Source organism: Uranotaenia lowii, chromosome 3 (genome assembly GCF_029784155.1).
Source record: "Uranotaenia lowii strain MFRU-FL chromosome 3, ASM2978415v1, whole genome shotgun sequence".
Taxonomy (NCBI): Eukaryota; Metazoa; Arthropoda; class Insecta; order Diptera; family Culicidae; genus Uranotaenia; species Uranotaenia lowii.
The window spans coordinates 169691970-169706759 of record NC_073693.1 but is presented as its reverse complement, the minus strand read 5'-3'; the positions used below and the strand labels follow the sequence as shown (position 1 = coordinate 169706759).

Sequence of the window (14790 nt, the reverse complement as noted above, 5' to 3'; positions counted from 1 at the left end):
TCAAATATGGATGTCTTACAGCTTGTGTGCGATTTGTCGAAACATTTGCATGCGCTCGATTCGTTTTACTTCCGTCTGAAAATAATATTTTGATAGGAAAAGTTCTTGAAACTATCTGTTATCCATACGGGGCTGAAGATGAAGAACACTTTCTCATAGGTAGATGGGATAGATTTCCTTTTCCGGGATGAGCCGAAGATTGTTTTTCTGGCAACCGACAAAAACTAGGAGTTGGCGATGTAAAATTTCATCCGGAGACGTTTGCACCTGAATGATTGAAGCATCGGGCAGATGTCTTCCGAACGAGAAATTTGTCTAATAAATATTTTTTTTCGATCTAAAAACAGCATTTGCTTAAAAGTTTCTTACCGTTTGATGGGTTTCATTAGTTGCTGCATAAATAGAAACGGTCAGTTTGGGTTCATACGTCTTGGGTGTTCGTTTTTGTTACTTTATTTTATCCTGGGATAGGAATACCTTTACATCTCAATTTGATACGCTTCCATTGTCAGATGTGGGGAAAGTAAAACAAACAAGCTTCCGATGTTGTTGAGGGTTTGACAGGAACGGTCATCAGTGCCGGGAGCTGTTTTTGTCTTAAGTATGTTAGATCAAAAAAGCAATTCGCGTTGAATGTTAGGGGAAAACTAGACAGAACGCATCAAACGCTATTTACAGCGATTTCGAGGAAGAATGACCTTAATGGGTTAAATTCCTATAAAAAAGGAAAATACAGGAATTTACAGCGCTAACAATCATTTAAGAAACAAATTGCACGTTTACGATTAAAATAGCTGATTTACGTCTGACTACAAAGAAAACAAATGATAAAAACTCAATTTCGATGATATTTTTGTAAAAAACTGAAAACAGCTAGAAAATACACGGTGGGGTAGAACGCCAAAACAACTTAACAGAACGCACCATATCGAAAAGTTGGTCAGAAATGATACTACGGAATATGCTTATTGAAACATCAAATTTTAATAACATGTTCATCGTATGTTTGTAACCAATCATACTTTGACAAAGGATCATTTGTTATTACTAAACTTATCGAATGTTTCGCTTTTCAAAATAATTTTGTTATATCCGTATAGGTAAAACGCCTTCAGGTAGGCAATGAAATTAAATTTCTTGACCGACATCGCGGCAAAAATGGCGGTTGATGATTTTTACGAATCGAATATTGGTGCACCTTTCAAACTTGAACAAGAACGAAATTTGTTATAATTATGCATTCTTATGGTAATTTGGGAGTCAGCAAATATAAACTATGACATTAAGTTTTGATATTCCGGTTTTCTCAAAAGTTACCAGCATTCAAAATATGAGCGTAAAACACGTGGTTTTACGCACAATTCGCCCCAATTCAGATATGTCAATCAATGATTTTATAATTTTATTTTGAGAGGAGGAAGTTTGGCAACCCTGCTGGAATCAAGCTCCTTAGCTGTTTTGCGGAGATACTTTTTTAATTAAAATAAATGTTGAAAAAGGATTTAAATGAGAAAATTTCAGTTCCAAGTGAATCACTTTTAAGATTTATGTGTTAAAAATGTGAAGTTTCATCGAAAGGATCGCAGGGTACATCGAAATGAAAATAAAATAATTGTATGAAGAGGACTGGTGCTACGCCCTGGAAAAAATCCAATAATCCAAAGCTGCAATCGAGCAGCACGAGTATTCATAGGAATCGGATCACAAGATAAGTGGATAAAAATTTTCTTTCTGTTCTGTTAAAGTCATTTCAATAATAATTATCATTTCATAAAGCCAGCAAAAAAGTAATTGGGATTTAGCTAGATTTCTAACTTGATAACTTGAATGCAAATTTTGATGCATGGAAAACGTTTCAAAACTTCTTCCAAACAAGCTATTTCAGCTTATTATGGCTTGGTATTTTACATACTTTTAGGCGTTTTATTTTCGCCCTAAATATACAAAGGTTGTACTCGATAATCATTGATAACTGAGAAAAATGATATAGACTCTCATAACTTAATACCATTAAACTGTTTATATTACATTTTGTTAATTTTACCATGATCATTATCATTTTCAATTTATCATTTATTTGCTAATTGAATCATTTAAATAATCATATATTGAAATATTTGTTCAAAGTTCGAAGTATTTTTTAGCTTTCAATTATAATTTTTCCAGCTAAAAATATTCTTTAAATTATTTCACCAACAAATTTATAGGAATATTTTCAAAACTTTTCTTTCATTACAGTGTTACAGTGGTGAATATAAATGTTACCAAAAACTGCTCAAAGCAGTTGAATTTGTTAAAATTGTTTTATTTTCAGGTTCGGCGATCTAAGGAGTATGTGTTAAGTAATGAACTAAGCCAAACTTATCTACAGTTCAGCTTTATTCAATATACAAACAAAATATAAAGAGTCTTCGTTAATTCTCGGATTATTATCCAGGAAAACTGTTTATTGTTTGTTTTTTTTTTCATTTTTTATCTGAAGAAGACCAAGCTTTGATACAATTTGAAAATAATAATATGATTGCTTTCATTTTTGTACGTAGGTTCAATCTTCTCATTTAAACACTACATTTTTATTTTGTTTCAGCATTTTCTTTATCCTGTCAAATATTATTGCGGTTAACTCTTATTCTGATCTTTTTCACAGCATTTTTATTACCTCATTTAGTAGTACAGACCCGTTCGTTTTTGGCAACACGCCCGTAAATTTTATGTTTGTATGTATGTATGTATAAGAACCCACCAGTGGCCATGCGCGGTCCTATGGGGGGGGTGATCGGGGTGATCACCCCCCCCAAGCGGCAAAAATCCGTTACAAAATACCCGTAAAAGCTCGAATTTAGCTTAGCTTAGCTTAGCTTGATTGACTACTCACATCCACCTTTAATTATTGAACCCGAAATGCTTTGTTCATAGTTTTAAGTAATTAATCAAAATTAATGAATTCCGTTCGACTTTTTCAGTGTATTTAATAATCATTCTTTATTTTCATGGCAATTAATTTAATTGCATTTCGAATTCCATAATCGCAGGCGTGGCTCAGTAGAACGAATTCCACATCGCCAATGGTTGCTACTCCGTGATTGACCGAGGCCATCAATTTTGCCCAAAGGTCAAAAGAATTGCGTCTGGGATTGACAGCACATTCACAGTAAACAAAACTGATGCTCTCTCTTTTCACATCAATAACGGCGCCGGCCACGTCCTAGTAGTCAATAGATAGGTTGAAAGAGAGAAAAGGATGAAAGATAAATTTTGTGCTTTAGAACCGAGGTCACCTCTGCATTCTAGCAAATAATTTTGGTTTGGAGGTTTGGATGATAGGATATGATCTGGAGACACTTTTGACAAGTGTGATCTTTTTTTAGTATCTTAATGTCCTACTACCTTGAAGGCGATAATTATTACTAGTGACAATTTAAGAGAGTTGAAAGTTATTAATAAATAATAATCTAGTTAACATTTTTCGTATATATTAAATATCTTGTATCCCTTACTTAAAATTTATATTCTTTAATGATTTTGCTTAATATTGTTCCCTATAACCCTGTATTAATAAAAATTCGTTTGAAAAACTCAATTGGGAATTTTTGACTACCAAGCATATTTTTTACGTATCGGCAAAATATTCTCAAAGAAAAGATTGACTTTCACGTACCAAACGTACAAACGATTCTTCAATTCTTCGATGCTCTATCAATATTTGTCTCAAAGTTAGAAATGTGGTTTCATGCATGTACCAGACCTTTTTCTCTAAATTATTTTAGAATACGTTTGAAATACTATCTTCAAAGTAATGTAATGTAAGAATTCTAAGAAAAAATAATAATAATAATAATAAAAAATCATAATAATTTAAAATAATTCTTATTTTTTTACTTGAATAACCCTTTTTGCAAACGATATGACTGAAATTTCAAATAAACATTTGAATAAATGATAAAATAGACGATTCAAAAATAAATAAAAATGCAAAGTTATCATTCAAATATGAATAAAAAAAACATTTGAAAATAGAAAAAAATAAATTACTGACAAGAAGTTGAAGATGTCGTGAAATTAAGTTATTTGGTAATTAAAATATTATAAACTTTTTATTAATAATAACTAAAAACACTCCATTTCTAATATAAGAGATTTTGATTAGCTTGGGTACAAGCTTGAGTTTGCTATCAACAATTAGTAAAGAACACGTCAAATTATCTTTTCTTTTCATAATGTTTTTAAACTTGAATTTGAGAATTTGAATGAACCTGAGATCGTAAGCGAAGCGACAATTTTTCTGGATTTTAGATAACTAAGTATCACTTGTAGTGATACGTTTCAAACTAAAAATTAAAGCTATTGGTTAAGATAAATAAAAATAAATCATTCCTGTTTGTAAAATGTCTCAGAAAAAGCAGCACACACACATACACACATACATACACACACACACACACACACACACACACACACACACACACACACACACACACACACACACACACACACACACACACACACACACACACACACACACACACACACACACACACACACACACACACACACACACACACACACACACACACACGCACTAATTTCCATGTTCACTTGCTATCTTTACATGTCGGCGATAATCATGCTTTACAACATGCTAACCCTTTCATTAAAATCTGTCACTTACATATTACAACAAATTTCGGTCACTTGGGATATAGGTGCATGAATAACGTTTTAAAGTTCACTTGTCGACATGCACATCATTGAACATTGTTATTAAACTAAATTTTCCTACAACAGTATTAAACATAGTTTTCACTGTGAATTTGGCAACCACCTAATAAAGTTGTTAGCTTTTACTGAACGAAGGATTCTTCAAGCTTACTGGACGTGGATAACTTTAAAAGCTTACATCTTCGTGAATTGGAAACGAGCTTTCGTTCATTATTTCTAACAATGTTGCATGCAAGCTGAAAAAATTGTTGTAAGCCAATCTATCTGCCAAACAGAAACATTATTCCACATAATTAATAGGAAAATTTGCCCATATTAAAGATTTTAACTTAATCAAATTTATACTTAGCTTGGATTGGGTGCTCAGGTAATCCGCTCTTTCGGGAAAAGGGTATGTTCATCTCGGCGGCGACGGATGGTAACGCACCGGAATACGGAGCTTTATTGAGACACTACCGCACTCTGCATTTCAGTTAAGCTAACTATTTCACTAAACCACCTCCACTTCACTCCACTCTCTCCCTTGTATGGGTCATCCGAAGACCAGAAAATCAAATGATTAAAAAACTAAATTTTCGACTTTCTCGTAACTTCACTTTGAAAATTTTATGATGCACGGTCGCACTAGTACTAGGCTCATCGATCTATGATAATTTCACAATTTGAATTGATGTATATCACGTAAAAATCGTAAAATTTTCTAAGGCTTGCAAACTCATGACAACTATCAAACAGTGTTTCCAGAAAACTCAATACCCGTAAAAGCTCGAATTTCTATAAAAAGTTGAAACTTTTCTTAGTAGATGTGCTTTACAATTTTAAAAATTTTCCACTCCGTGGGGTTGTTTATTCAACAAAAAAGTTTATTTATCACTTTAAAAGGCTCAATATTGAAAAAAGTCGGTCCATCAAACTCAAACAGCTCTAACTTAGGATTCCCTGGACTGAATTATACCAAATAACTTTTGTTGATAAGTTTCTCAACAAAAGTGTGTTGTTGAGTGTTGATTTGGAATTTGCTATTAATAAAATGTTGAGACAACTTATTTCTAAATTGTCACTAACTTCCCTCATATGCCTCAATTAACACGAGCAAATCGCAACAAATTTTGATATTTGCTTCAAATTTAGAGCTTCTGAATTCTTGATTTTGATTTGAATTTTAATGAAATGAAAAATTTGAAAAAGTCATATAGGGGGGTGAAAATGGTTATAACACTGAAAAACTTGAAATATTTGTTCTGCTTTCATCATACATTTATTGCCTTCAATGGCAAAATAAAAAATCAGCTTCTGAATCACAGTAAAGATTCCACCATTCAAATATAAATTATAAACTTAAAATTAATAACCTATATTATGAAATTCAAAATCAAAATTTAAATTTTAGATTTGTTTTTTTTTAATTCTGTTTAAAATGTATCACATCAAACATTCATATTATGGATGACTGTGAAAAAAATTTAAGTACTGCCAAACCGAAATCGAATATAAAATATTCATAGTAAGAGTTTAAATTTAAATAAATCTTTTTGTTGTAAAATGACTTTTGCGTTTCCTATGAGTTTTTAGTGACAAAAAGGAACAAAAAAGTATTTATATCAGCTTTTTCAGGAATTGGTGTTGGATATAGAGATTCAAATTCATCTCTAGAACCCAAAATCTGCATTCAAAACTATAACACAAGAAAACAAAATTCACATTTCCCGAAGTGCAAAGAATTTGAAAACTGATTTCAACTTATTTAGAAGCTCTAAATGCAAATTTTTTATTATTTTATCAGCTCTTTTTTCCGGTATAAATTTTGAAAATACAAGGCTCATTGGAGAAATTTGTGCTCTTTTTAGCAAAAGTGTAAAATATCAAAAAAAAAAAAAAAAAGATATTAACTAAATGATCAATTTTCATAAAGACTGTGAGTAATTTACCCTGAGAAAAAATTATAGAAGTAAGTATCTTTCCCCATTTTGAAAAATACAAAGATTATCTAGACGAAATCTATATTGTTTTTTTTCCGGGAATTTGATACTTTTTACCATTCTTCTCTCTGGCCTGCATCGTTGAATGAATAAAGGATAATGGAAAGATTTAACATATTTTTTGTTGCTCAGGTTAGTTACTTCATCAATTATCATTGATCGATTTCACTCTGAACTGCTAAGTTTTAAAATTACTCAATGCCAGCAAATAAGAAGGGGAAAAACAGACAAAAACCGAGTTTGAGACGCAAAAAAGCTTCGAAAATCAGTTTGTCACGGTTTTAATTTTTACCTTGTGAATTAAAATCATCCCCTTATCATTTCACTATTTTTTCGGCAACAAGGCATTCTATCATGCAAAACAGTCAGATGATCTTTTAGTGATTTTTAACCAACACTCCTGGATTTCTAGATCTACAGCAATGATGTCACCGATACTGCTTTCAAATATAGCTTAAGGTTTGATATTCTTAATCTGAAAGCTTGGCTATTTCAATTGCAAATGATTGAGACTGTTCACTAAAGAAGAATATTAACATTCAAAATTAACGCTTCATTTCATAATTTTCCTAATAATTCAAAATTATTTAAAAAATTGGTAATTATGTGAAGGTGAGCAAAGATCTATCACTTTCCTTTGTAATTTATTTATTGTAATACAGATTATGAAAATTTTGAATTATAACTTTGAATTCAAGAGCAAATCAAATAAAATTCGGTTCCAGAATTTAGAAATTGATTTTGATAATTGTTTTTTTCTACTTATTTATATTTAAAGTGTTGATTTTATATATTGCGTTTCGAAATTTGCAAATTATAATACTAAATTTCCGAATCACGATTCAGTGAAATACCCCAGGGAAGAATTCAGTGCCCGTTAGTTCTGTTTGTTTATCGAGCTTATCGGTGAGAAGTAAAATACTTCCGATAAATTATAAAACACCAGAGCCCTAATATTTAGAAGCTCAGGAAAAAAATAATGATAACTTGATTTTTTTTTCTACGTGTTCATCTCTCAACAACGTATGCATTATTTTCTTTGAAAAAATTACATTTATAACTAGAATTTTTTTAAAAAGCTCTTAAAGTGACAATTCTAAAATACCAGATATGTATACCTAAGAAAAATATCAACATTTTTTCGCAGTGGTTATTATTGTTTCGCTGGTTGTTTTATAAAGGGATAAACCCCCCCTCCCCATCCCTTCTCCTTTCGCTCACTCAAATGATTGTTTTTTTCACCAGATATTTACGTTCCTTAATATTGACTGATTTTTCAAAATTGAAAAATCACCCCCCCCAAGAGCCGACTCTAGGACCGCCCCTGCCAGTGGCTGATAGGTCTTTCGACCCGAGTCGGTACGGGAAGTCTCGATCGCACATTCAAATATTGTTCATGCTTAACTCATCAACAATATTTGCAGCACAACCAAGGGGTCCGTTACCACTGGCTTGGGACAGGTTGGTTTCATCTCACTCCCTTCAAACTGGGCGAAACAAATGAAGAATCCTAGAAAGGTACCAGAGTTACCTAGTCAAGATCCCAAATTTGCCGAGATACTCCGGCTGGCTTGAACCCACAATCCATTGTATATCAGTTTTCCGCTCGTTTGATGCCCTGTCCTACCCCCCACGAATCCCCAATAATAGAGTTAAGCTATTTTACTGTTTTATATAATAAAATTGAAAATGATCAATGCTCTTAGTAATACTAAGCTGATTTGATTCCTTTGTTGAACAAAACCTCTTCTTCCGCGACCTGCTTCCGCCTTGAAGAAATCCAAGCAATTAGCGGAAAAAGTCTTCGACGGTGGCAATCTTATTTTATTTATTATCGATATTTTCCCGGTTTTCCCGAACACACCAACACACCAGGAATTTTCATTGATTTTAAGACAATTATTCAATACAATCACTAATTTCGAACAAAATGTTAATAAAGGAAAATGTAATGTAGGGACTGAATGATTTCCTTGGCTTAAAAACATAACAGTTTTTCTCTTTTGAAAAATTGTTTGCAATCGCAGCAATCGCTCCATTTCAACAACAATTTCATTGAATCCTCTGTCACGCAACTCAGAGAACGAAAATTTTAATCTCATTTCAATGTAGAATGTCACTTTTATTATTTATATTTTAGAATGTCACCTTATTTTCACCCCCACCTCTTCTCCCATCACAGACCCAAACCGGTAATTAGCTTTCATTTTTCACTCTTCATACTTTCCGGACATGTACATACATATTTCTACAGAAAATAACTTAAACGCGACACAGTTTGTCACCGAACCATTTCTCCAACCAAAAGCACCTACTTTAAATCTTAACCCTAAACACAATCTTGTTTTTCAATAATGAAACTAGACACAAAATGTTCTGCAAATTTTCAAACTTTTTTCAAGGCCTCGAAGAACAAATTATCAACAGAAATCTTATCCTAATCAATGGGCCAGTCTGTGAATGGAACCCCTCTGTTTAGCACCAGTAACAAAACGCCGTACAAACAATCGCCGATTTGATAATAAAACTATTTTTATCTGTTGATTGGACAACAGTACATCAAAACTACAATTCAAAAACCATTATGTTCACTTCCATTACTGAATTTTTTCAAACCGAAATTTTGCTGCTACCATATTCAACCGAAAAACTCAAGGTGGGTATAAAAAACTTAACAAGACAATTGGCATTATTTTATATGTAGTAATTGTGATAAAGTAGGTAAATATAACAAATTTTATGTAGCGATTTTGTAAAGAGTTTTATAACATTTTTGAGGCATTTATGTGAAGTCCTCGAGCAGTAGAAAATGACATATTTTGTCAACAAAAATCGAAAAAAAGTGAAATTTTCACTTTCAGCTTTCAAAAAACTTTCAACTCAACGCAATTGGTTTGACTTTTTGGTTTAATATTGAACCTGATATTCTTGTGTACTGTCATTTCAAATCAATGAACAAAGTTATAGCGCCTATATTCGCTTTTGAAAAAAAATCAGGATAAAGAGAAAGTAGAAAGTAGAACATAAACCCCTTTTTACCAAGGTAGGATTTGAAAGGTTTGAAAAAAAAATATCGCACTTAAAAAATATCATATTTTGCAATGTTATCTAAAAAACAAAATATCCAAGATGAAATCTTGGAGAATACTTAGCTTGCCAACATCTGTTGCTCGGACAATCTTGATGAATTCGTTTATTGAAATTAGAACTAAGCTATATTCCGTCACCAATTATTTTTTTTCAGATGATCACCTTCCTATTTGTGCAAATTTTTCATCACCTGCCTAAGGCTATGATCATTTAGTATCCGGGCAGTCACAAACGATTGTATTTTAAAAACTATTCATTTGATTGAAAAACTTTCTATGAGGGAAATGAAGGTGTTAATATGACATTTAATATAAAAATATAAAATAATATATTTATCAATGATTTCAAGAAATAATCTTACTTTTTCATAAAATCTCTTTTTTATCTTTGCACACTTGTGTCAGTCATGTATTGATCTATTATTTTTACCACAGAAGTAAAACCTTTGCAAAATCATGATATTTTACACAAACTCACCTGGAAAAAGCAATTGGAATCTGGTTGGAACCTTTTCATTAGTAGGCATCTCGAAAAATTTGATCTCTTAAATCCGGTTTTAACATAAATTTCTTCGTCCATCAGGACACATCTGTCACATTGCATAAAAACCGGTTGCACATGTTGCAATCTAAGTAGCTGTTCACTATTTGTTATTTACTAGGTGTCTACTAGTCGGAAAACATGTTTTTACTGACGGAAATGGATTAATTGCATTATTTAAGGGGTCTGCATTCAGTTATCCCCAATAACCATAGACTTTTTACCATATTTAAGATTAAGGGTTCCGTTCCGATGCTTGATTTGAACTTCGTGTGGATTCTAGAGTGGTTCCTTATACTTCTTAACCATTCGGTCCAAAAAAGAATCAGAAAAAAATCAACAGTTTATGAGTTTTCAAGTCGAAAATGAAGATTTTTCGAGGCGCAAAATGCGCAAAAGGCTCAAATTTGTGCAAAATTATTTTTACGATGTCTTTTTTCATCGTAAATATCTCAAACACACATTAACTTAAAAATCTGGCAAAAATAGGCAAGATAGTCCTTTTCATAACCAACACAACGCTGCTAAAGTTTTGCATATCCGAGCTCTAACGTAAGCTATCACCGAAATAAAGTGCCCGGATACTAAATGATCATAGCCTTAGTAGGCCCCGCACCATAACACTTTTCTTCAACAACCCACAAGTCACGATAATGCATCGTTTATTTGTGATCGGTATTCATATTTTCACTTCACAGTAGATGCCAATTGAACCACAGAGAAATTGAACTATCATATTTGCTTCTAGTTAGAAATTCGGAAACAACCATTTGGTTATGGGATAAGCAAGACCGTGAAAAGAAAAGACACTATCGAAAAATGATGAACGAAGCCCGGGAACTATTTTCAAACTTAAGCACGCGTAATTGCTCCTGATTGGTTTGATTTTGCACGTCCACCAGAACTATCCCAATTTCTTCCGGTATCATGTTGGTCACTGTATGGTTATCTCCCCTATCCGTTGATCGCACTTTTCAATAGTTTCCAACGAAACTAAAACAAAAAATTATAAATTTTTAAAAAACGTAAACAAAAATTGCGGACAGCGAAAAAAACGCGTGCGGTGCGTAGAAGGCATCGCCTACTCCTCGACCAACACGCCCGTAAATTTTATGTTGCCAAAATCGAACGGGTTTTGTCACTTTTTTATTTCAAATTTTTATTTCAAATTATTCAAAATTTATGTTAAACCTTATATTAGCATATTTTTTTTCAATTTGGCTCAATTATATTAGTTTTAAGCAGAAAAACATGGAAAAAAATCGTGTTTTTACAGTTTAAAACTGTTATAAATAAGCCAAATTGAAAAATTTCATGCTAATATTACGTTTTACATTTATTTTGATTAATTTGAAATGAAAATAAAAAAGTTACAAAAAAAAACGTCTTTTTTGGATGTTGCCAAAATCGAACGGTTTTTGCTCGGATGTTGCCAAAATCGAACGGGGTCTGTACATAATAATAATTTCACCACGAAATCAATTCATATTTGATCATTATGAATATCAATCAGTACATTCCATAAGAATATTTCCCTTTATGTTTACCTTCTAATTCTTTTACAAAATCTTCAACAATACTTGATCTTTGTAAGGGTTTTTTTTTTATTAATTTTTACAGTTATTACAGTATAACAGTTACATTCTCTTTCACTATCAACTATAAATAATTTTTGCGGCCAGTTTATAGTAATGCTATTCAGCAAAAAGCAAATTTATTGTACTATTAACTATACAAGTAGTTTCAGATTCTATTCAAGTATAATTTCAATTCTTCTAGAGAAAGATCATAATGAAGCAGGGCATCGGACCATCAAGTCACTGTCTTATTCATCATTATTTATTGTATTTAAATATAATTTTATCATCGCTTCAATTGCAGGTTATCAATTTTTTTATGTTGTTATGCAAATTAAACTGTATACACTTTGTAAAGCTTGCTCAAAATCTGTACTTGGTGGTACTTATATTTCCATCATACATGTACATATTTCAAGTTCTTTTTTATAAGAATTCACAGGAACGCCAAAGCACTGGGATCTCGTTCATAAATTTTAACACTCTTAAATTCATCATCATTATCATTAAATTTCTGAAAATAAAACTTTAATAAAACTATATACATTCTACAATTACTCAATACAAACAATATTTTTATTCGTCTTTGTAGTGTCAGACCATTCGGATATGGGATAAAAACCAACTTGTTTGAAGAACGGTTAACACCAAAGAGGAGTTTTAATTTGTCTTCATTTAACATTACAACTTTTCCCGCGATTTTAAAAACAATACAAAAATTTACAATGGAACAAACATCTTGGCAACATTATAGCGGTTATTGAATTATTCTGATTGATAATATACTTTCAGGCGTTTGAGTAGTATATCAGGGTGACGAATAGTGATGAGATCGATCAGTCTTATTTTAATTATTATTATATCCATCATCTCATCTCTACAAAATACTTTATCATTAATGTTGTTTAATTTACAGTGTCTGACACAAGACCACATAGCCTGATATTCTAGCCTTATTTTTAACGAGCTTGCGAACATAAGAATGATGAATTTTCTAAGCGATGATTCTTAAAAGACATTCAGTCAATATTTCAGTTCAAAAGCTTATATCCGATCAGTCATTTCAAAATATATCATAGACTGATTTAGGAAGATAACAAATCTTAACTTCCACTTACATCTACATCATATAAAAAGTGAGGAAATTCAACCGAATTGCCTTCAGCTCAGGATTTATGTACTACCCTTGAAGCGTGGATGATGGAAAAGTTGGAAAATCTAATTGAAAAATCTGATTTCGTGGTTCTAATGAAACTAAAAAAATTAAAATTACAAAACAAACCTTACAACCAAACAATAGTTTTTGTTATTTTATAGAATATTTTACTTCTTGGAATTAAACTGTTATCACGCTGTTGAGGCAAAAATCAATCTATAAGCTTCATCTCATCTTCCTTTACTCGGAACCGCACAAACTGGTTTCGAGCGTTCCTTCCCGTGGAGTATATTCGGCTGAGTAAAATTATCGTCAAGCTCCAGTGAATAAGCTCATCTACAATTAAAGACGACGTAAAGTTAGTATTTAATTCTAAACCTTATGGTAAACTTTTTTTAATGATATAAATTAAATTCGAAAAAAAAACCTACACACTTGAGACACCAGCTGCATTGGATCCAAAAAAATTGGCCACGTCCAGAGCTTTTCGGATTCGGACATCCATATAGCATTTATTTGCCCAAAAACTTTCACTCCAAAATCGACAAATACGGCCACCATGAGTGCGAAGAAGAATCGTTCATTTTTTTTTTTTTTTTTCCTTTTTTATAGGAATTTAACCCATTAAGGTCATTCTTCCTCCAAAAGAATCGTTCATCCTTACTTCGTATTCCATAGAAAAGCAACAGCACTGCCGTGACGTACAAAAGCTCACAGGGAACGATGACCTCTCGAAGCCACCGGAAGTCACTAGCTGTTGGGAAGATGTTGAGAATGAGGCAGTCGAAATACATTGATCTTTTGATAAGGTGCTTACTGAACTCCCAAAAATAGTTCATCATGGCGTCTAGGTCTGGATCCGTTAAAACTTTATGCACCATGATGATCGATCTCATGAGAATTAAAACTCCGAAGGCAGTGACTTCAAAGTGTATGTAACGTGTGAACAGTTTCTGCATGTTAACCGGACGAACAATACTGATCGAATGAGAAGGGAAACACGCCTAAATTTCTCTTTTGAAAAAGGTTTAGTTGTGACTCAATCAGTCTATTAGAAACAAATGCCTTGGAAGTAATAACAATTTATGTACGTTGAAGGCGTCGTCGTCAATTACCCAACAAAATATTGAAGAATTTTACTCATACATATTTGTTAAAATACTGCGGATCAAATCAATGTAGGTACGTCATTAAAAATCAAAACAAATTGATTAAATCCAATGTATTGCCCCAGATAACGCTTTCCATCCTTCTGACTTCGGCAGTCTTGGCAGCACCACAGCGTGGGTCGGCACGATTCGGAGGAGGACGCAGCAGTGCCGATCAATTGGCCATCATCTTGGTGAACGTTTTTGACCTCCAACCACAAGGATCCCATGTCTAAATATGAAACGAGCAAATACTCATATCTGGATGAAGACGGCAATAGGATTGAGGTGGCATATCTGGCCGGTGAGTTTGGATTCCACCCTCAGGGAGCTCATCTGCCGAGAGAGCCACCGGACCGGATCATGTGCTGAAGTCGCTGGAAGAAATCCGTGCTCCGGCTACTTCCGATTCGAGACTGGACATTGCGACCCTGGATGCCACCATAGCAGGTTGAGAGCTACCCTGGGTTAGAAGCACACTACAACAAATTCTTCACCGGTTAATAGCATTAAAAAAGGCGTTGTGATCTATATAATAGAAATCGTTGTAGAAATATCCAAGATAAGACTATTTAATTTAC

General features: G+C 32.8%; 2 protein-coding genes across 2 annotated transcripts in view; both read right to left on the bottom strand.

The window, feature by feature from the left end:
* The window catches only part of LOC129751459 (BTB/POZ domain-containing protein Tiwaz), a 229513-nt gene that overhangs the window by 35275 nt on the left and 179448 nt on the right, over positions 1–14790 (bottom strand). The window lies entirely within an intron of this gene.
* LOC129751460 (uncharacterized) lies at positions 13181–14037 on the bottom strand. Its single transcript, XM_055746988.1, has 4 exons — positions 13879–14037; positions 13720–13815; positions 13493–13645; positions 13181–13397 (listed from the first exon to the last, which is right to left on the bottom strand). The coding sequence occupies exons 1-4, from the start codon at positions 14018–14020 to the stop codon at positions 13273–13275; spliced, it is 516 nt and encodes a 171-aa protein (XP_055602963.1). The 5' UTR covers positions 14021–14037; the 3' UTR covers positions 13181–13272.